General features: G+C 34.7%; 2 protein-coding genes across 2 annotated transcripts; both read right to left on the reverse strand.

Moving 5' to 3' along the window:
• Window positions 1–912: 912 nt before the first annotated feature.
• Window positions 913–4,784, reverse strand: LOC120188434 (cellulose synthase-like protein D4). Its single transcript, XM_039191880.1, has 5 exons — window positions 4,156–4,784; window positions 3,696–4,073; window positions 2,738–3,625; window positions 2,006–2,665; window positions 913–1,897 (listed from the first exon to the last, which is right to left on the reverse strand). Exons 1-5 carry the CDS (start codon window positions 4,581–4,583, stop codon window positions 928–930), a joined length of 3,324 nt encoding a protein of 1,107 aa, XP_039047811.1. The 5' UTR covers window positions 4,584–4,784; the 3' UTR covers window positions 913–927.
• Window positions 4,785–7,735: 2,951 nt separating this feature from the next.
• Window positions 7,736–8,595, reverse strand: LOC120188435 (AT-hook motif nuclear-localized protein 25-like). The gene has a single exon (XM_039191881.1). The coding sequence runs from the start codon at window positions 8,540–8,542 to the stop codon at window positions 7,736–7,738; it is 807 nt and encodes a 268-aa protein (XP_039047812.1). The 5' UTR covers window positions 8,543–8,595.
• Window positions 8,596–22,680: the final 14,085 nt, after the last annotated feature.

Consider the following 22,680-nt stretch of genomic DNA (forward strand, 5'->3'; position numbering starts at 1 on the left):
ATTAAAACCTGTTGCGAGTTCAGAAATCGAGTTGCGAATTTGAAATTCAGTATTGAGATAGTCAGAATCTCGTTGCGATTTACTAAATCGCAATGCGATTACGTAAATCGCAATGCGAATACGTAATCGCATTGCGATTTTCCTAATTCGCATTGCGATTTTCCTAATTCGCATTGCGATTTACGTAATCGCATTGTTTACGTATTCGCATTGCGATTTAGGAAATCGCAACGCGAATTTGGGAAATCGCGTTGTGAATCTGGAAACTGATTTGCGATACCGGAGATCGCGTTGCGAATTATCGATCGCATTGCGATTTAGTTGGTCATTTTGGCAAATCCAAAAAAAGTTGGTTAAAATCGTATATTATAAGGCATTTTTTGTCACTGAGGTTATTTTCTCTTAAAAATAATACATAAATTTAAAGTATTATATAAACTCTTTTTTTAATTAAACTAAAGGTGATCACAAAATAATATATGTTAAAAATACTCTTAACCATTTAACAATAAACCACTTAGTGTAATTTCTTATACTATGCATAAATTGTCTTATTTAGACGATGTGATTTGGTTTATGATACTTAAAAAAATTGTTCAATTCCTCCATAAGTTCTTATACTATGCATAAATTGTATATATAATCCTTGTATTTTAATTACATTTTCACATGAAGTTTTTTGGTCTTATTTCAGGAATTATCCCCAGAAAACACTATTCTAATTATATAGTAATTTTGTGAAAAGAAAATAAAAAAATCAATTTTATATATAAGTTTTTTAATGTAATACAGGCAATCACTAGGGAGATTGTTGAATTTGTTTTCGTCTAAGAAAAATATACCAAAAACAAAGAAACAAACAAACAAAACAAAAACCGGCGGCCGAGAGATTCAAGGTGACTAGGCGAGGGAGAAGCCTTTTGCTGCTCAGGGGAATGAAAAACCACTGTTTGCGGTGGCCGTAGTTCCCATGGAGTTGATACCGCCGGGATTAAGTGCCATCCACAGCAATGAGATGATAATGGAGATGAGACCGGCCCAGACGAAGACAATGGTGGGTGTCTTCCTTCGTCGGCCCATCAACCCTTTAGCGAAAGGGTAGAGATGACATAACACCCAGGAGGCGAAGAATGCACCTCCGATGAACATGTTCCATTGGCCGTTACCGAACAGTGTCCTGGAGAAGGCGATGACAAGTGCCACAATGTTTACCAAGGCGATGACGATGGGTGGGATCATCAACGAAGTCCATTTCACCAAGTACAGGTCGGCGTATATGTCGTCTTCATCTTCACCCGCTGATTTCGATGTTAGAGTGAAGGAGATTTCTATGCCAGCGATCACTTTTAGAAGACCTTGAATGCATGCAGCGAAGTGAGAGCTGGTACCGGAAATGAGCCAGAACTGTTCGTTTCTCCACCATTCTTCTAATCCGATTTCGGCCCATCTTACTTCGAGGAGGGCTAAGCCGATGAGGCAGAATGTGATGATCATAAGGTAAACCAAGAACCAGATGTTGAGTTCCTGGACTATGAACTGGCCGGAGATGAGTGACATTGCGGGGAGGAAACAATAAACGATGAGGAAACATGAAGTGAAAGGGTATATGCCGACGTTTAAATAAGCCAGTCGTTGAAGGAATTTGAGCTTCTTGCCAGCGAGCAAGGCGTTGTTCCTGGAGAAGAAGATCTCGACGGAACCCGTCGCCCATCGGAGCACTTGATGGAGACGATCGGTAAGATTGATTGGTGCTGAACCACGGAATGCGTCACGCTTTGTGATGCAATAAACCGATCGCCAGCCACGGTTGTGCATACGGAAGCCCGTCACCACGTCTTCCGTCACCGAACCATAAATCCACCCTACTCGGTCACCCCATTCTGTCTTGTCTTCATACCTAATGGGAGAAAAAAAGAATCATAATACATCAGACAAATCGAATTGATGGACTAGATTTATATTTAGTTTGAGTTTGAGTTCGAGTTCAGATTAAATAAGCACAAACCAGCAAGAAATGACGGAAACAGCTTCGCCAACAGTTACTGCATCGAGTGGTTCACGAGGGACCCTGAGAGCACCAGCAGGCCTACCAAATTTGATTGCGGGATGATCAGCAAGTGGCCGACCTTGGAACTCGGCGACCGGTATCGATTCCGCAAGCATCGTCGAATTCCCGAATCGTTTCGGCAACAAATTCACATCCAAATTAGGATCAAAGTCACTAGTCGTCAATGGTTGCGTTTCATTCTCTTTAGCCACTGTCATTTTATCAGGATTTGGAGGATCAAATGCATACAACGCAAATCGCCTGAACATACAACCAGTTCCGACGTACACCGGCCCTTGAACACCATCAAGTGCACGCATGTTACCGTCGAAAAACACGGTGTTGTGATTAGCATACCGATCCGAAGGATCGATTCCTTCGAATCTCTGAGGGTACTGAATATAGCATATGTCTTCACCACCTCGATCCATCATGAAGCACATCCCTTCTCGAATAGCTCGACAGTTGTTTATGTAATGATCGCAATCGAGATTGAGGATGAACGGTCCGTTCGATAAGATTGCCGATGATCGGACCAAGGCGTTCATGGCGCCAGCTTTCTTGTTATGATCATACCCCGGACGTTTCTCTCGTGACATGTAAACAAACATTGGCAACCTTATGTCTACATCGGTGTTATGATCATACCCCGGACGTTTCTCTCGTGACATGTAAACAAACATTGGCAACCTTATGTCTACATCGGTGAAACTAATGAGCTTATCTTCGCCGTTTCCGGTGAGCGGATCATGGCTCGGTGGCTTCAACATCACTTGGAGAATCCCGGCATGGTCTCCTTTCGAGTGTTCCTTTGATGGGTTGGACCAAGTTCCAGGCCAATGGCTGCCATCAGCCATCCATGTTGCCTTTTGGACCTTAGGTTTCTCCATTGCATCAGCACCACTTTCCCTAAGGTGTTTCAACATCTTCATTTCTTCCCTTGCATTGAATGCCTCTGATCGCCTTCGAATCGCGTCGGGGAGTCCGTTGATCCTCACTTTAAACTCTTCATACTCCCTTTTTATCCTTCTACGATCCTTGACGAAGTCGGGACGACTCTTGCCTTTAGTCGGATCACCTTTCAAGTTGAAGTATGAATCGGGATTCCTTGGCTCAATGTCGTGTTTTCGACAAAATGGAACCCATAAATCGGCAAAACTACATGCTTCTGCCATTGCTTCGAATGTAAGGAGCGCGCCACCGTCGTCGGAGATGTAACATGCTACCTTTTCCACGGGATAATCAACTGCTAAGATAGAAAGGATAGTGTTGGCAGTGGTGAGAGGCGGTTCCTTCTCTGGATCAGCAGTCGATACAAAAAAGTCAATTCCCGGAAGATCCGAACGGCCTGTCGGATTCGATGGTGATGGTAAATCGAACTTCTCTCGTAAGACCTCGAGATCCGTCGAACGGTTGATCGGACACAACTTAGGAATCTGATCAAGGATCCAAGAGAAGGCAAACCATACTTCACATATGATGGACATTAGCCACAACCATATGGCATTGTTATTTGGATTCACAATTCTCCAATGTAGAAAGAATCCCAGCACCACCAATCGGACGAAAATCAATAACCTACATAATAAGATCAATTAATTTATTCGAACAAAAATTTTTGAAGAGTTGAATTGAATCGAAATAATACCTGTAAGGGCTAATGATGCTAGCTTTTATGGGAATTACACGACTCAAGGGCTTCCAAGGCTTGTCATTGGTCTCCAAGTCCCCTTGGAGCCTCTCATCACCATCGTCACCATAATCGTCACGGAATGCATTGCCGTATCCGTAAGTACCACTTGTCTCAAACAACCATCGATTGTGATCAAAGTCTCCTCCTTGATTCATTTTCATCATCGACATGTTATTAGCATCTCTTTTTCCATTCGGACCCGGCAATTTCAACGTCCCATTCGTATATTCCGGGTCGTCCTCATAGTCCCCAACCTTGTACGGTTCCTTGCAACCAGGGCACAAGCCTTTGTCCTTTTGAGCATCCATATAACAATCCCTGCAGATTTTGAACCTATAGGAAAAACACAACAATGTCACTCATAAATTCTACACGCGACATAAAATCACGTGTATGCAAGAGTGTTTCTATGCACCTGCATGCGCATGGCGTTATATCGTTTCCACGTTCATCCTTCATGACTTTGCCATCGCAAACAGGCATAGAGCACGACGCACCCTTCGCCCCCGCCATCTGGGGATGAGTAACCTCCGACTCGATCACCTTATCCATCAAATGCGCCCGAGTAACGCTATTGAACCCGCCAGTGAACAACGAGTTCGACACATATTGCTCCTCAGCCTTGGAGGCGATCGAGTTATCCATTGGCTGATTATCAGGCGTCGGCGGGATATGCACGGTGTAGTTCATGTAATCCCCCGACAGCTCTCCCGACATATCCATGTCTTCCCTCGACAAACTAACGTACCGGCCGCTCGATGTCCGGCGGGCGAATTTCACCTGTTGTCCGCCCGGAGAGTTGCTCGAACCCCCCTTATTATTTTTTTGAGACGATGTCGCCATTGTTGATTAAACTTAAAACAGTACAATTACAATAAAAAAAAAAACAAAACAAAATCACCTTTCCCTTGTCAACGTTATTAAAAGAAGGGATCTCCTCACCATGACACTAAACTTTTTCCAAGCTTTTTGATAAATTATTAGGCCTGGAAATTATTATTTTGCTGAGTTCAGAGATGAATGACAGGGAAAGGTTGAAGATGACTCAATGGTGGGAATGGAACAACTCGTCCTATTTGTACTAATAAGCCCACCAACTGTTTCACGAGTCTTGTGGAGATTTTCGCGTTGAAGGTAGTTCAGTGTCTCAGAAGATTTTCTCCATTGTTATGGTCCAAACAAAACTGTGGTTCCTGCATTAATTCCTCCAGTTTGGTTGGTGTGATTTTGAGGACAAAGATTTATGTGTCAAAATATACCTTCAGTACCTATACTTTGGTAAAGTTTGATATTTAGCCCTTGTACTTCAAGAGTTAAAAATTAAATATCTTACCCCGTCAATGTAAAATTTATATTCTACTCATCAACCTTTTATTTTTTTATTGAAATTTACTTACTGATTTATTGTTGTTAAAATTGGTATAACTGCATGGATGATCAAGGACGGATAAAGGATTTTACGCTGGGACAAATGTATAAAATTTTAGAGGGAAACAAACTTATAATATTTTAGGGAACGAAAACATATTATCAACAGAAAATATACAAAAATTCTAAAATATAAGAAAAATTAAAATTTTTAGTGGAGCGACTTCCTCACCCGCCCCTTCGGTCCATCCGTATAGATGATAGCATATTGCGAGGAAAAAATACTTATATATATAATGTTTTAATTTAATACCAATGTTAAACCGATAAAGACTTTATTTTTTTATGATATCTTGTAACGTAAAAAGGAGTAAGTTATTTTAGTTTCGAACTTGTCAAATGATCTCAGAGGTTAAATGAGAATGTTGTTCTTCTTAAAAATTCTAAGTTCAAACAGTTATGTAGGATATGCGTGCATTGTCAATAACTAAGAAAGATTCTAAATAGATATTACATTGTAACTACCATACTATTCAAGAAAAAAAGCTTTTGTAGTTTTAAAGTGGTCAAAATATGTTGTTAGTCCTTGAAATTTAATGAAGTTTTTATATTTAGCCAATGCACTTAAAAAAGTTAAAAAAATAAAATCTTTCTATTGTTCTTATTTAAAAGCTTTATTCAAATCATTGAGACCGTTAGCATTTTCTATCGAAATTTTCTTGTCAGGATTCATAATAATATTCTTTTTGAAGTTGATATAGTTATGAGGTTGATGACATATTCTTACAATAAAATACTAATTGCGACAATGGTTATTCTAAAAAAATTAAAATAAACTACTTAAAATATCACTAGATTTTAAGATTTATTTCAATTTTATTATTAAATTTTTAAAAAATTTAATTTTAACATTAAACTTTGATTTCGGCGCAGATGACTATTAACCCATTAATAATCAAATAACATGATAGTTTAATAATTTAATGTAAACATGTTCTCATGGGGCAAAATAAGCACTAAAACTTCTCAAATAATGTTAAATTTTTATCGAAGCTTTTTCAGCAACAATACTAAGAAGTTAATAACAATATCAATATTTTTTAATAGTCTGAAATAATTATAAAGTAATGTATATTCACAATCTTTCTTAATCATTGATAATGTATATATATCCTATAAATATAATTGTTCAAACCCAGAACTTTTAAGAATAACAACACTTCTCTTAACCACTAAAGTCAGTTGATAGATTCAATCATAATCTCATATCAAACTTTATATATACTAAGAAGTTAACAATATAATTTCATCCACTTCGTTTACGGTATAAATTATATACAATCCATATATTACATATTAATTTATTTTTTAAATTATCAAGATCTTGTTAGAGTAGAAATATGTACTTAAATGTTTAGGTATGTATGCGGATGTTACATTTTTCATCTCAGATGTATTGTTTTAAAACGAGTCTCGAGTCTCGTTATCAAATAAGTATAACTCAAGAATAAATAACCCTAACATAGTGCAGAGTATTCATCTTACCTTAGGCTATTGTCACTTCTTATAGAGGTGGCAAAGAGAGGTTTGAGAGTTTATATAAGATGACGTTATACATCTTATTATATATGTCTACCTTAACAGTTTTTATTATATTTTGCTTTTCCCTACTTAATGTTGCTCTTTCTCGCTTATTTATAAAGTAAGTTCATAATATTTAGAAACCATCAAAATCCAACAACGTTACTAAAAGTCAACAAAAAGAATTCAAGAATACAATAAATGAAAAAAAAGACAATAAGTTATTTAATAAAAAATCTATTCATGTATTAAGAATAAGATAAATGAATAGCTAGTATGCAGAATGTGTACGTATTATTAATAATTAAAAAAAAATTTGAATGTATATTATCTAATAATCACAAAGACTGTTAAAAAAATAAAATAATGAAATGTTCGTACATTTATTTAATTGTTAATTTGCAATTTTATTCTTTAAATTATATTATGTTGCTCTAATGGATGTACTCTAATGTTTCTTTCTAAGCGTCCTTTATATATTTCTCTATTTCCAATATTTTTAAAGTCCCAAAACTAAAATTCTCCCATTTCCCACTTTTAGGAATTTTAGGGTTCTATTTATGATATTACAAGCTTCCCTAAACCCTAATATAATACTATATGTGACAAATGAAACAACTATATATTAATCCTACTTTTATTTAAATAGATTATACATATAAAATTATGAACAAATTAAATTTTTATAAATTTATGTTATATCAATTCTTAATATTCAACACAGAGATGCAAAGAATGATCATAAATGAAATTTTAAATTCAAATGATTAATAACAGCTCTTCCCAAGTATTAATTTGTGAAGATTATTTGAATTTTGAAGACAACTCTAGAACAGTATATATTTATATGTAGTTTTAGAAAACCTCTATTGTTCATACATAAATTAATTAATCATGTGTTTGGAAAGTGAGAAAATCCCAGTAAAAAGAATAGAATCACTCTTCTTCCTTCAAGGAATCATTGTTTTGCAAAAAGGAACAAATCCAGAACTTATAAACATTGTTTTTTATTCAAGAAATCGTTTGATTTGGATTCACAGTGAACATTAGAAGGAAGGTCTTGTTGCATTACTACCACTCCAATTACCAAATACATCACCTGGAAAAGGATAAGTTCCCATGTTTGATCCCAAATTATAGAAAGGAACGCCGCCGCCGCCGGTTCCGGTTGCGCCATCACCGTTTCCACTGCCTCCGCCACTTCCAGTCAATCCAGACGATTGTGAAGCTACGGGTGGTTGTTGTTGTTGTTGTGGGTCTTCTTCTTCAAGCGGTAACCTATCGTAAACAGCATTCGCAAACGATGCAGCCATTAATACAACCGGACCCGAAGCCGTCAACGGAGCCACCACGCTCCCTCCGACTACTTGACCCTGAACACCTGCGAGATAAACCGTCAATCCACCAGCTCCCGGCGGCGCTGGCGGTGGAAGAGAAGTCCCGGTTAAAGATAAAATCTCGAACCGACCATGTAGTGTTACGACACCTCCAGGTGGAGCGCCCGGTTGCCGTAAAGTAACATTCGTGACGGCACCATTTCCGCTGAGCACACAAACTCCACGACCGCGCCGCCGCGCGTAATACGAAACCGAATCAACTATGTCGGAACCGGACAAGATTTCGAGCACGTGGGATCTCAGTGAGTTCGGACTGTCGCGAGTAACGATTATGGGTGGCTTCGGCTTGTTCTTCGACCCCGCCGGACGTCCACGTGGCCTTCTTCCCGGAGTCATACCTTCTCCTCCTCCTCCGGAACTCGTGGTGGCTGCTGCGTCAGGATGATCGGCTCCTTGCTTATCCGGTGAGTTTCCGAGCAGCTGATGAACATAACGAGAACCAGTGCCCGATTCCATCGGTAAAATCCCACTTTCAAACACTTCTAATATCGAACTTTCGATCTGATACCTCGATTAAAACTGGGAAATTAAAGAGAATTTGCCTCCATACCCAGATCCAGATCTTTGCAGAGAAGAAATCTATGGGTTTGATTTTGAATGTGTTAAACTGGAGCTTTGAATGGATTCAGGGAGACTTTGATTTTTTTTCTGGGGAAAACAAAAGAGTGAAGCAAAGAGAGTAAAAGAGGGAGAGAAAATTTGTATTTAATGGTAAAAGCTTAAAGCTAAAGTAGAATACTTTGTTCACAAGCAAGGCATGAGACTACCATGTAGTGATGTAGAGAGATATAATATTGGGATTATGTAATGTGAATGCAATATGCAAAATATAATTAATATAAATTATTAAATTATTAAAAGTTAAAATTATAAGAATCTTTAATGAATTTAGTGGTAAAAAATATATTGTTATCTTTAGAGGATTTAAATTCAAATAACTATATCTGTCGGATATATGTACATAAATTAATTAAGAAAATTCTGATAATATATTATTTTATAATCACTCGGACAATTCAAACAAAAATATATATGAATATGATTCCAACTCTTTCAAAAAAGATATATACACATATCGGTGTTAAATATAATTCATGTTATTTTTATTATCATTTTCATTTTTTTAATTTTCTTATGTTTCGATTTTTGTGTTATTTTGTTTTAATAAATTTTATTTATTAATGAAAAATATGGATAATTTTTAATTTTTGTAAAACATTTTTTGTTCTCATAATACCTTTTTTCTAAAGTTGAATTGACTTTACGTCTATATTTCGTGTTTATTTAATTATTTTATTGATTTATCTATCTTTTAAATTTTTAAACGGGTGCTTTTATATTAGCATGGACCCATGATCATAAACGGTAACTTCATAGTTAAGTTGTGACAAAATCAATTCACAATCACCTTTGATCGGAAGATGGAGATATTAAAATAAAAAAATAAAAAAATAAGACAGGAGCGAAATGAAATAAGAATTCGGCCCATAACATCTATGTTAGCTTTTTTTTTTTGTCTAAATGCATTCAAAACAATTCGCTTTCTAGATGATCCTTCTAGAAGAGTGGGATTAGAAAATCATTTTGTTTCCATCGAGCTAAAAGATGTAAATGTCTCTAGTAAACTAAAGTTATTGTTTAATAGCTATTTTGCTTGAATCTATGGCATTTTTTTCAAAAAATCACTGGTGATCGGTATATTTATTGATCTAATATCGGTAAGACTATATTTTTTGATCTAACACCCTTTGTAGTAAGGCGCGCGCCTTGCAGCGCGCTATACGCTGATTTGACGCCACGTGGGGTAAGGCGCGCCCCCTGCGACGCGCCTTATGCTGACATGGATACAGGTGTGTATGGCGCGGGGCAGGTTGGTAATTAAGGGTATAGCGCGGAGCAGAAGCCGCGCCTTACCTGTGATTCTGACACGCGTCAGAAAGGTGCGGCCCTTGGCCTGCGCTATACCCTTAATTACCAAATTACCCCCGCCTGTTCACACCTACCATCCCTCCCTATAAATACCCTATTTTCAATCACTTTCATCACACCAAATCCTCTCAACTTCTCTCAAATACTCTTATATTATCTTATTAAGGTATATTTTATTATATTTAGTATTTTTTAGTAATTTATTTAATTATTTTAATTTTTTAATATTTTATTTAATTAATTTTTTTTTGCAGATATAAAATGGAAGGCGATCTACTTTGGTTGGATGGAAATCATATATCTCGACACTTTGCTGATACGATAACATTTTAACGTTTTAATTTAATTAATTAATTTATTTAATGCATGATTATTAGTTTAAAAATTAATTTGTGTAATTATTTATATTTTAGGAGAGAGACTGTATATTAGATCCTTTTATTAGGAATCTTAAGTTAGTTATACCTACTCGTGTAATGCCATATTTAATAGAGGCTGGATTCGGTCACCTAGGTAGATATCAGGGTCACTGTAAGATAGAACCAGACCTTATTTCTGCCTTAGTAGAGTGGTGGAGGCTGGAGACCCACACATTCCATCTTTCATGCGGAGAGTGCACGATCACGCTTGAGGATGTTTCTATGCACTTGGGGCTTCCGGTGGATGGAGGTGTGATATCAGGAATAACTTTCGGTTCTTGAACTACTTTGTGTCGGGTTAGTCTAGGACGTATCCTGGAAAATTTTAACGGTGGAAGGATACCGTTAAATTGGTTAGATGCCAATTTTCGAGAGTTGAGCGAGGACGCGTCTGAAGATGAAGTTAAACAGTATGCACGGGCATGCATACTACAGCTGATAGGAGGGTTGCTGATGCCGGACAAATCGCGCAACCAAGTTCATTGTATGTGGTTGCAACATCTTGGCGACTTTCATCTGGCCGGATCACTCAATTGGGGCTCGGCAGTTTTGGTTTGCCTGTACAGGGAGATGTGTCGAGCCATTGACTACAGGTGTAATGTTATCAGCGGATGTCTCATGTTGCTGTAGTCTTGGCCATGGTATTGATTGCCCTTTTTATGTCCCGTTGTCAAGAACCCATTCGTATTTCCGCTACTCCTGAGGTAATTATAAAACTGATTTTGTATATTAATAATTTTATACAGTCAATAAGAAATTATTTTTCTTGAATAGGTGGTCTACTGATAGGAAAAATCATCAGGAGCTACCTGGTGATTTAGAAAAAATTAGGGTGTTAATCGATCAGAAGGCTGACACACAGGTATGAATTTTAATGTTTAAAAATCGATTTTAGATTATAGTTATATAATTAGATTATTATTTTGATAAAAATTATATATATTTGTTTTAGTTTGAATGGGTGTCATATTCTACTGATGATGTGAGGGCGGTGATCCCACCTGAGTTGAGGGGCCCATCAGATGTTTGGATGGCGGTGGTCCCCTTGATCTGTTATGCGGCCGTCGAGTGGCACTCCACTGATCGCATGCTCCGGAAATTTGGTTGTTTTCAACCAATTCTGGAAGTACCTCGCAATATGGACGAGTTGCGTAGCACAGATAGACGCGGTAAGACAGATATAGATTGGCTGGTGAGGCATCATGCGTGGGTCGTGTTGTGGGGGGATCGACATCAGCACATTCCCCATAGAGAGCCCATTTTTATGACCTCTTGATGGTTGCTGACGGTTATTACGAGTGGTTCAACAGTAACGGGAAACCGTTTTTGCTTCCCGAGGATGCACGAGGGCAGACCTTTTCGCGACGTCGACAGAGACGTTCACCGACACAACACCATTGTCCCCCGACTCGTGGACGGAGAGCATGTGCTTCCGGTTCATCCTTAGCTACATCAGCAGGACCTTTACAGCAGCCACCGTATCCAGCGACTTACATACCGCAGCTATATATGATACCGCCACAGCCTTTCCATTACCAGTTGTCATCGCTGCCTCCTTTACCTACTTTTATGACCCCGCCGTCGCCACCGTCACAGATGACCCCTCTGGAGGCTATTATGAGTTTATGTTTGCAGATCTAACTTGGGGTTCATATGCTAGATATTTGGCAGGTTCAGCCTCATCACCCATGGCCGCAGCACAGAAACCTCATGTACAGTTTTCACACTCAACGATGTCTGGGTTTTATGAGTTTTCCCAGTTTTCGTAGGCCGGTGGGATAGTCAGTCATACACCTCCAAGGTCCTTATTCTATGGAGGTGCTTCATCGTCATCAGCTCCTCATCAACCTAATGTACCTACTCAGGACGACGACGACGACGACGACGATGATGATGACAGCGAGGAGTCACAACTAGTGATACGAAGAAATCCTCCTCGAGACCGACAACCACCGCCATGCGGAACACATTTGCGTCGCAGTCATCGATAGATTTTGTTTTTTATTATATTTGTATTTAGTTTATTGGACTTTTTAATTGTAATTTTTTATTATTTCTCATTTAATAATTACTTTATTTTGTTAAATTTGTTTGACTTTTTTTTAATGTATTTCAGTTAATTTTGTTTATTACCATTTAATATCAGTTATTGCAATTTGGTTATCATTTACCATTTAATACTTATTGTAAGTTTGTTGTATTTAAAATTATTTTGAAATACCAAATTGTTTGATAACTTTCTTAAGTTTGTCACTTATTATCTCTTTTATTATAATCACATATAACGCAAACGTCCAATCTCGTATTATTGTATCATTTTTTTAATCTTCATCAGCGATTATCGAATGACATTAACTTGAAGTAAATGCAAATTAAAGTACAAGAATTATTATTTAATAAAAAAGTACATCATTTTCTCATCAATTGTTACTTGATGACAACAGAAGTGGACATGTTTTTCTAGTGTGTCATAGGTTTGTACAATGCCCACATCTTCTGTCTTGTCTAGATCTTTCTCGAATATCCATATCACAATGAATTCGATTGGATTTTGGACCACCACGCTCCCTCAATAAACTCGAATTTGGTACAATCGGAAGCCAATCTTGAATCTCATCGGGTCTTTGTCATTCCTATGGGGGGAAACTCAAATTCGTATACCTTAAAAACTTCAGATAGTAGGTATACAAGATCCACAAAATGGTTATAGTCTTGACGTGTATGCGAGCAAGCTGCTATCACATGAGATCATGGATACTTAAGAGCTTGAAAAAACCCGTAGTCGCACGTTTTGTCCCTTAGATTTACTCTTAACGACACAGCTTCAATCCCTTAAAGAGGTCGCGACAACTCTGTGACACGAAACATTTCATGCCTTCTAGAGAATCTTGTTACAGACATTCCATTTAATGTAGAAATTTTTTTCTGTAGATCTGCAACTAATCTAGGGTGATAGACATGACCGCCTTGCATCCAGGTTTGAGCTTGTCCCCCGAGCTTCGCAAAAAAGCTCCCCAAACGAAAATATGTAGTCTTTACGAAAGCCGCTACTGGTAAGTGACGTGCACCCTTTAAAGTTGAATTGATTACCTCTATCAAGTTGGTCGTCATGTGTCCATATCGATATCCACCATCATATGTGTTCGTCCATATTTCTTTATCGATGAGGCTGATGTAATCGTATCCTTCCTCGTTCTTCGCCCGCAAATCTTGAAGTATTGATTCAAACGTTCGAGGAAGTAGTTCGTAACCTGATCAAAAAATGTATAACTTACTAACTTGCTTTCTTTGCAAAATTCAAACGATCGAAAGAAAATAAACTACATCAGTTTCACTTACCCATGCACACAATTAATTGACGCTCATCATTCTTCTTGTACCTTCCATGGTAGTTCGCAGCAATGTGTCGGAGACAATACCTATGTTGGACAAAGGGTGATTGCCACATTGGACCCAAAGACTCCATTGCTGCTTTGATCCCAGCTCCGCGATCTGAAATGGCACAGTAGCATACATATTTTTCTGTCGTGGAGCGGTCGACTCTCGATTGACAGCAAAAAAACTCGTAGTCGAATGCCTTCCCCTGGAGCTTGAAGTCATCGTGTCAAATGGAAACTGCACAGATGGTTGCGTCGATGGCATCTCCATATTAAGGTCAAACGGATTTGCAGATAAATGCCTTCCCCTTGAACTGGACGCGATGTTTCCATACGGATTGTTCGTCGACCCTCCTCGGTACATATCGTAAGGAGTTGCGGATGAATGTCTCCCCATTATGGAATTAAAATCATTACACATTACTGTCGTCGGGCTATCAACTTGATCAACTTGTTCAGCCAGCCCATAGTGAGAGCTTAATGATTGACCCCGAACGACACGCACTTGAATAAAATTTGCATACATCTCATTATCGGCGTCTAAATAATTACTTTGAGCTTCAACCATCATTTCAACATCATCATTGTTCAAAAGTTCAAACGATGTATATGTTAATGACAACAATGATGTTGGAAATCTGTACTGTAACGACAACATTCTTCTACTACTTCCAACATGAATCTTCCACGAAATCTTCGTTATCAGCTCCTGAAGAGTTATGTTTCTCTTCAATGATATTTTAACACACTCATTTGATACGAAAACAACGTCGATTTCATCTTCTCGAATTTTACCATCATAATAAACAATAGCTGAAAGTCGCGTCATTCTTTGAGTTTAAAAGTGCGACAATATTATATCTGCAAAAAAAAACTAAAACAATGTTGATTAAATAAATAATATGTGAACGAAAATATAACATAATAAAATTTTTACACATAAACGTAAATAATTTAAATAATATAATTTTATATTATTACATGTACCGCAAAATTATTTCGATGTATATTCCTGCTTTCTAATTTTACAAACACATAAATTAATTGACAACAATTAGTATAATATTTTTTCAAATAATCATAATAAACAATTAATATAATAAAAAAATTATCACAAAATTACCTTATAACGAAAAATCGCACGAACTTCTGAATAAAATATGAGAAAATTGTCAGAATTATTGACTCGTTGACGGAATTGTTGTATTAATTTATAAGTTGAGAGGATAGATGTGAGGAGATGTGAGGAATTTAACCCGGGGGAGAAGGGTATTTATAGCCGAGAAAAGTTGTAACAATTATACAATGCGCGGTACCTGCCCCGCGCTATATATAATTATAAAGGTCAGGTGCGGCCCCTAACCCGCACTATACCCTACGTGGCGTAAGGCACGCCCCAGGGGCCGCGCTATACCCACGTGTATCTATGTCAGCATAAGGCGCGTCGCAAGGGGCACGTCTTACCCCACGTGGCTCCAAATCAGCGTATAGCGCGCTGCAGGGGGCGCGTCTTACTGAAAAAGGTGTTAGATCGGGAAATATAGTATGATCGGTGTTAGATCAGTAAATATATCGGTCACCGGTGATTTTTTGAGAAAAACGCCTGAATCTATCCTATCCAAAAATTTTTTTGAAGATTTAGTTATGATTATGAATGCACTTTTCTATCTTTATCCATGGATCTTTTCCTCGTACTTATTCAATTGGAAGTATTGATCCAATTCGAAGAATTGATCCAATTCAAAAAAATTATGTTCGTAATTTGTTAGGTGTTAAATTTTCTTTTTCTCGCAAGGGGCACGTCTTACCCCACGTGGCTCCAAATCAGTATAGCGCGCTGCAGGGGGCGCGTCTTACTGAAAAGGTGTTAGATCGGGAAATATAGTATGATCGGTGTTAGATCAGTAAATATATCGGTCACCGGTGATTTTTTGAGAAAAACGCCTGAATCTATCCTATCCAAAAATTTTTTTGAAGATTTAGTTATGATTATGAATGCACTTTTCTATCTTTATCCATGGATCTTTTCCTCGTACTTATTCAATTGGAAGTATTGATCCAATTCGAAGAATTGATCCAATTCAAAAAAAATTATGTTTCGTAATTTGTTAGGTGTTAAATTTTCTTTTTTCTTCCTTTCTCTTCCTCTATAATCAAATTGTGAATTTTTTTAGTTGGTCTTCCTTTTCTCCTATAAAAATTGTAGATGATTTTATCTATTTTTTTAACATGTTCTTTGTCTGGTCTTGTAGTAAATATTTTCTTCTTCTTTTTCTCACGATATTAAATCTAATATCACCTCTCTAAATCTAAAAGAAGCTTACTCGATTATCATATTGATCTATCCATACTTTGAACCATCAAGTTATATATTGATAGACGTTTGTTAAAACCAAACTATAATAAATATGAAAACAACCATTATCTACTTATGTCAAATCATCAAGAATAAAAATACTAGATGCGAGAGCATACCTAAATTAATTCATAGATTGAAATCTTTGGATCTTTATTTAGTTGTGATCTTCCAAGAATATATAATTCTCTTAAGTATAAACTTTCTGACAGAAATAAGAAAAACTACGAGATATCTATTTCTTAGGGACTATAGCCTTTTATATAGCTAGTTTAAGAATCAATTATTGTTTGTACTTATAACTCTGCCCCTCATCAAATTATAAATACAACTTTAATAATATCTACAATTTTATTTTTATGATACTTCTAATAACTTATGAATTTATAACATAATTTGTCAGTTGATTTATGTCATATTTTATGATAACAATATACATTAAAAATATGTGCACATAATTATGAATGTTAATCCAACAACGTTCACAATCATCAAAGATAAGTCACGATTAAGTTAAAATAAAAATAGTTTGTCAACGTTACATATATTTTTATGTTAATACTGATTATGCTTATCTTTCGCTGTCGACAATGATATTTATTTATATATTTAATTTATTGAATTGTTTGATTGGATTTTTTAACCTAAACATATATGATTTTCTTTTCTTTTCTTTTTTAAGTTATTTTTTATTCTTTATTCTTTAAGTGACTAGTTTATGGTTTTTTACAATTTGAATTTATTCTTAAGTGACTAGTTTATGGTTTTTTACAATTTGAAAGAACATGTCCGATTTATATGATTGGTTTATTTTTATAATATCTTCGTATGGCGATTTGTTATACATAAATTTAATATTATAAAAATATATAATTATTAATATTATAATATAAAACATAAGAATTTACTTTTTATTATTGATGGAGATCTAACACATACCTTAAATTTTGTGAGGAGCCAAATGGTGGCAGACTTGGTGGGTTTAAGAATACTGAGATACCATATTATTATATCATGCAAGTATTACGTATTATATAAATATATAAATAAACATTTAAAATAATTAAAATATAAGAATATCTAAGTATTTATATATTTAAATAAATAAATTATTAAAACACAACACCCGATGAGTCAAATGCAGCATCCACGTCTGCACAACGTGTCAGACACGTGGGGAGTGCCCGCTTCATTGGAACTTGCCAGTAAGAGTCGCGTATCTTATTCTTATTCCTTTTGTTTCCCATTATTAATAGAAAGGGTAAAGTACATAAATAGTCTCCTAATTATAAGGTATTATTTTATTAAGTTCATCGATTATTAAAAATTATAAAATAGTCATTCAATTATAAGGTATTACTTTATTGAGTTTATCGACTATTAAAAGTTATAAAATAATCACTCGATTATTTATATATAGGGATGGGCATGGGACCCGAATCCGACGGGTTCTGACCCGGCATGATGGGGTCGGGTTTTTTAAAATAAATTTTGGGTTCGGGTCAGGTTTTTTTTAAAGGTGGTGTTCGGGTTAGGTTGGATTCGGGTTCAAGGTGAAAAATACATGACCCGGCTCAACCCGGAAAAAATATAAATTTATCTTATATATTTATGAATAATTATAATAATACCCCTCTACATATTATTTTTTCAATTAAATAAATGTTTTTATTAAATAAAAATAATATTTTATTATTATTTCGGGTAGGGTCGGGTTCGGATTTTATTTCAAAATGTTGGGTTGGTTTGGGTCGGGTGGAGGGTACGTATTATGCCGGTCGGGTCGGATTTCGGGTGGAGGAGTCATTGTTCTCGAGTCGGGTTGACCAAAAATCCTACCCAACCCGACCCATGTCCATCCCTATTTATATGTACTAAACTCGTCCTTCTTCTTTAAATTTTGATAGTCATTTGAGTTGGACGTTAACATGTTAACTGATATATAATAATTGCTTGATTCTTGGATCAAATTTTGTAATATCTCAATAGATAGGTTAACATTCAGTTCAGAATGTTGTCAACTTTTTAATTAAAAAATAAGAGTTTAGAACATATGAATAGTCATGTGACCATTTTATAACTGTTAATAATAGGGACTCAACAAAACAATATTCTATAATTAGAAAACAATTTTATAACTTTCAATAATCAAATGATTTAATAAAATAACACCTTATAATTAGAACCTTGTATATACCTCACCCTACTAGTAATCATAATAATACAATTAATAAATGTAAACTTAATTAGTTGCTCCACATAACATAGAAGAGATGGCTCATGGCCCCATAATCATAGCCTCCACCCTAGGACTGAGCAACGAAATCGAGAAAATCGAAAAATCGATACGAATCGAGTAAAACGGTTCGGTTCGGTTCGGTTTGGCTTTAAACGGTTCGGTTTTCGATTCGGTTTAAAGGCTTCATTTTTTTGATTCGGTTCGGTTCGGGTTTTCCATATGGAACCCATTTGTTCCATATTGAACCGAATAGGCAATTTTTGTAAAAAAAATTATAGTTTCAAGTGATTTTTTTATTGAAAAACTGATAAACCGAACCGAAAAACCCGAACCGTTAAAAAAACCGAACCGAAAAAATCGGTTTCGATTTTTTCGGTTTTTTAACTATTCAGTTTCGGTTTAAATATTGAAAACCCGTTTATTTCGGTTCGGTTCAATTTTTGACAAAAAACCGAACCGAACCGAACCGAATACACCCCTACTCCACCCCATTGTGATTCAATTGACTTAGATTAAATAGGTTGGTTGATAGGAATAATTTTTTTTATCAATTATTGGTGATTTATTTTATCTTATGGTTATTTATAATAATCTTTAACTGGTGAAAATTTGATATTTATCTTATGGTTATTTATAATAATCTTTAACTGGTGAAAATTTGATAGTTTTCTTAAAATATATTTGATGCTGGTTTAAAAATTTTCATAAGTATAGCAAAATTGAAAATATAATATAAAATAGAATAATATTATAAAATAATAATTAAAAATCTAAAATAATTTTTATGATATCGAGTATCGTTATTTAAATTTTTACGACCAAATAAATTATAAAAATTTAATTATAAAGTTTTAAATAACAATTCGATTGAAAAGTATCTTTTATTTTAAGAGTCTATTTTAAAATATTTAAAAAAATGCTAATGATGATAACCCCATACGCACATCATCATCATGAATATTTGATTTAAATGTGATAAACTTTTATGAATTGATGTCTAGTAGTATTTTAATTGTGAGAATAAAGAAACCTCTTCCAGTTGGTGGGATTCTAAAGAAAAAGATAAATTAATATTGAATTTAATTCATTAAACAAATTTTCAACAAATAAATTATTATCATTGTTATTATAATATTATGCAAGTACCTTTCTTGAGCCACCAAAAAGCTTCTATATTTAATACATAAATTATTGAGTAGTACAATTAATATAAAGTTTGGTCAAATTCATCATCACACTAATTAATCTTCAAAATTTTATTTTATTCCCAGTTGGTCAAAAAATATAAAAATGCAAATATATTATCGATTTATTTTTTTATTAAGAAGTAAATTTTCAACATTTAAGTTTTTAATTATCTTTGATAATATTAATCATTTAACGTTTTACTTGTTGTAAAATAATATTGTGGTACACCCCGTTGTCGTTTTGCTTACTTTTTTGTTTTGTTTATAATATGGTATCACTAATTGCCTTATTAATTTATTTGTTAGTCCTAATTCAATGTCCCGAAACTTTTAATTGGTAAAAGGTAATGGCCGGTGAGTGAAATACAATAGTTTTAAAATGAATTATATATATATATATATTATATATATATATATAATATATATATATATATATATATGTTGCAAGAGTGATTGAGCGTTTATCGATAAACGGTTAAAAATATTTAAAATAAATATTACTTTGTAATCAGCTTTGACTTAATCAAAAAGTATATATATTTTTCTCCTATGCTTGGGAAGATTAAGTAAATTTCCGGCCACCAAGTCAAAACCATTAGATGATTTTTAGTTTACCATAAATGGTATATAACTTGTGCATTAATGTTTAAATTTATAATATTTTTATATATTTTACCATAAATAGTATATTAACTTATTAGATATATTTTATTCTTATCTTAACCTAACATATATATTTTATTCTTATGAATCTCCTTACACTATTTCTTGTGTCATTTAATTTTTTCTTTAATGAGAATGTGACACATGTCACTGTTTGATTAAAGAAAAATAAATTTATTTAATTTAAAATAAAATTAACCCTCCAATCAGTCAACATATGATTAGATGATTAAATTTATGAAATAATTAATAATATAAATTATTCTTGTTGTCAACTTTATTACTACAAATCTTGTGCCATTGCATGGAATTCCCGTTTAGGCACTCAGGGGGTGTTTGGATGGGGGAATGTTGGATTCCCATGGGAATGGAATCCACATTCCCACGTTTGGTTAGCCCGGGAATCCCATTCCCGGTAATGTTAGATTACCAATAGTGGATTTTTGGGGTATATACCGGGAATGTCATTACCTCCCTTTCCTTAGGTATTATTGGATTACCGGTGTTTTGGACTAAAATGTCCTTAAATTTTTATTTTTTTCAAAAACATCATTCTCTGTCATTGAATAATTAAAAATTCTACGAATATTAAATTACAAATTTATCCTTAAATTATTATAGATTTACAAAAAAAGTATATAATTAAAATTTATATGAAGTTCAGGGGTTAAAATAAAATTTTACCCTTTCATTAAACCTTTTTATTTTTAATTTTGTAAAAAAATAATATAAATATTATGATTTAAATTTTAAAGAAATATAAATATTTTAACTTATAATATTATAATACATTCCAATAATCTTTTATTCCTTTAACCAAACACAGTAATCTTACATTCCTGCTAAGCTAACCAAACACAAAATACAATATTCCCAGTAATCCTATTCCCTGGTAATCTTACATTCCCACTGGTAATCTTATATTCCGTGAACCAAACGCACCCTCAGAGATATCAAGCTGTACTGTACCAGATGTTATTGCTGAGGTTTTGTCTATTTATAATCGGATGCGAGACACTTCGATTGGGAGCAGGGAGGAACTTTATGCACGCGGGCTTTAGACCTCTATTGCTGGCTGATTACCCGCCTTTTTATTATAATATTAATAAAAATAAAAAGCCTTTCAGATTGGCTAACACTACGCTGCAAATTTGTACATATGATCGGTTAGTTAAATTGATTATCTTTATTTTATTATATTCCCTTAACTTATAGATTCTAGACTTGTTAGAAGTATTCTTTCCTTCCCTTAGAGTCTTTTCTTTTCCTCCTCTTTATATAGAGTTAAAGATTATATTTAGAATTTATCAAAAAGAAAATTTATAGTTTCGAGATTCCTCTAAATTTTAGAATATTAAAAAAATTCATACAAAATAACTTCGGCTTCGATTATTCATGTTCTCAACTTGCATTCACTTCTCCAAAGTGTTTCCCATTTAAGCATGCGATTCATCAGTTTATCCAATTTTATTTCGAAGGCCCGACGCCACAATATCCGATTTATCTTCTACCTTCTGCCCTGGTATCGGATCCAGCAAGTGCTGAACCTCAATCCACCTAGGGTTGCAAGTAAACATCATGAAAATGTGTAGGGTTCTAATCCAACAACAGATAGCCATAGCATCTTGGTAATACTGCACCATATAACTCCGACTCCCGGTAAAGCTTGAAGTACATGGATGGGTTGAAAGGCCCCGGTCTTAGAATTTTACAAGTTCGTTTATCCTGAAACTTTAAAAATTTGTCCCTTAATATAAAATCTTGCGCCTTTCTATGTTGAAATAAGTATGAATCATCGTCCAACCGATGACGTGTTGAATCTCCTTCTCTAACCACAACATCCACTAAACCATTCCGAAGTGCTTGGAAAAGACATGTCCGGATCAAGCACGGTGCTTCTTGGACAACTCCCATGTGTTGAATCAATCATGAAATATAAATTTTTGTATAAAGTAGGATAAAATATATGAAAAAACTTAAGTATACCCTTAACAAATGCATATTCATATCCAACAACCTAATCCATAAAATATAAGTTTGATTCACTTTTAATAAGATTGTTTCGGATTTGATTATTTGAAATATTCTGAATTTAGTATAAATTTTAATTTCAATAATATCGACACAAAATATAGCAGAGAAAATATGAATTATGATGCAATAAATATTGCAGAGAAGATTACAATACGTAGAATCTACTTGGAGCATAAAAGCAGTACATAGAATCTATGAAGAGAATGAAAAAAAAATGGTAATTAACAATTCTGTGATTTTACAAAATACAAAGTAAATTGCACAAATATGATATCTATCTCATTACCTTTCAACACAATTTAAACTATGGGATTTGCAACTTTTACACTAATCTTTTGCCAATTAACAAACCCTTCGTCATCGTCATCACATATATATCTGATTAAGTCT

Source organism: Hibiscus syriacus, unplaced genomic scaffold (genome assembly GCF_006381635.1).
Source record: "Hibiscus syriacus cultivar Baekdansim isolate YM2019G1 unplaced genomic scaffold, ASM638163v2 tig00116944_pilon, whole genome shotgun sequence".
Lineage (NCBI taxonomy): Eukaryota > Viridiplantae > Streptophyta > Magnoliopsida > Malvales > Malvaceae > Hibiscus > Hibiscus syriacus.